General features: G+C 37.1%; 2 protein-coding genes across 2 annotated transcripts; one reads left to right on the top strand and one right to left on the bottom strand.

The window, feature by feature from the left end:
• Positions 1–33: 33 nt before the first annotated feature.
• Positions 34–1,012, top strand: CSUI_007515 (uncharacterized protein). Its single transcript, XM_068067660.1, has one exon. It carries the CDS (start codon positions 108–110, stop codon positions 528–530), a length of 423 nt encoding a protein of 140 aa, XP_067920367.1. The 5' UTR covers positions 34–107; the 3' UTR covers positions 531–1,012.
• An 86-nt stretch (positions 1,013–1,098) lies between these two features.
• On the bottom strand, positions 1,099–1,524 carry CSUI_007514 (uncharacterized protein; the record flags this gene model as incomplete). The annotated part of the gene is made up of 1 exon (XM_068067659.1): positions 1,099–1,524. A coding segment is annotated over one exon (141 nt), but the record flags the coding sequence as incomplete, so codon positions are not given.
• Between the last annotated feature and the right edge of the window lie 16 nt (positions 1,525–1,540).

The following is a 1,540-nucleotide window of genomic DNA, read 5'->3' as shown; positions in this document are numbered from 1 at the left end:
ATATATATATATATGTAGGTGTAGAGACTGTGGAAAGAGAAGAAGGGGACTAGCCACATAAGAGAACAAAAAAGAAGAAGAGCTAGGAGGAGAAGGAGAAGAAGATTATGATTGATATTCTATATCTTCTTGCTTCTGTTGCGAGGAAGTTTCACCTTGTGATCTTCTCTCCTCTACTTCTATCTCTCAGAGAGAAAGAGATCTACAGCCTGTCTATCTATCTATCTACAACCTCTCTATCTATCTATAGCCTATCTATCTATGTATTTATAGCCTACCTAGCAATGTACTTTAATATGTTCTTTAATCATTTCCATACAGCTCTCACGTCTGTCTGGTCTCCAGTCAATTTCCTCCCTTCTTTCTTTTGCTTTAAGAGGTCTGCCTTTACGAGAACATGTTTTTTGTCTTTCTCGTTTTGTATGTCTCTCTTTGTGAATGGATGGTCTCTATCTCTTTCTCTCACCCCTTTTGATCTATCATCTGTCTACGAAGAAACAAACTCTTCAAGGAGGAGAGAGAAGGAATAGACATTTCTTCTTTCTTCTTTCCTCTTCTGCTTCACCCCACGCAGTTTTTCTTCTTGGGAGTAACTTGTCTTAATCACTCCTTTGAAGATACAGCTCTTCTCCTCTTCCTTTTTTGCGGTGTATATACACTTGAAGATCTGTACATAGAAATCTACTCTACGTATTGTGGTGTATGTACATACGATACATCGAAATTCCCTTTTCTTCTCCTCTCTTTTTTTCTTTTCTTTCTTCAAATGCTTTCGTTTCTTTTCTCTTCACACTTCTCTCTTTCTCTCTCTCTTCTGAGAAAATGGAGAAAAGATCTCTACCTTGACAGAACGGAAAGAAGCTTCCTGCTAGACAGAGAAAGAACGAAAGAAATTTTCGTTTCAAGAGAATTCTATAAAGTCTACGTTTTTTTTTCTCTTCAAAAGCGATCACAAACGCAAACGCACTCAAAACTTTCCCTCTTCATACCTAGATCAATAATCTATACACAGATACATATGTATATATATACATAGAGATATATTAATATACACAAATGTAAACATATCTATCTATATATATATATATATGTAGATATAGATGTACACACATAGATAGATAAAGAGAGATAGACAGATCAACGATAGATAGAAAGATAGGCGGGTATGCATAATAGAGTGATAGCTGCATGGGTGAACGCGGCGGGGAGTTATTTTCCCTCTTTGTATTTCTACTACCAAAACAACTAGGAAGAAGTAAGAGGATTGCGCTGAAGCCTCATCGAAATAGAAAAGGGAAGAGCAGAAGGAGAAAGAAGGAGAGAGAAGAGATGAAAGAGAAGAAACAAGAATTTGCTCATTACGCAAAAAGAAGAAGAAGAGATCTAGAAGAGAGGGAGACAGAAAAGGAAAAGACAGAGAAAGAGAGACGGAAAAGAAAAGAAAGACTTTCTATATCTCCGTCTATATAGTACTGTACTGAGAGAGAAAGAAAGAGAAAGATGGACGAGGCAAGTCACGGCCCTCCCAAGAAGAAGAAGA

Source organism: Cystoisospora suis, assembly GCF_002600585.1.
Source record: "Cystoisospora suis strain Wien I chromosome Unknown contig_3971, whole genome shotgun sequence".
Taxonomy (NCBI): domain Eukaryota; phylum Apicomplexa; class Conoidasida; order Eucoccidiorida; family Sarcocystidae; genus Cystoisospora; species Cystoisospora suis.
Note: the sequence above shows the minus strand (reverse complement) of the source record. Positions and strands in the feature narration are given on the sequence as shown.

What these genes read in the sequence shown, in the direction of transcription:
- CSUI_007515 (XM_068067660.1), top strand. Translation starts at nt 108, where the DNA reads ATGATTGATATTCTATATCTTCTTGCTTCTGTTGCGAGGAAGTTTCAC.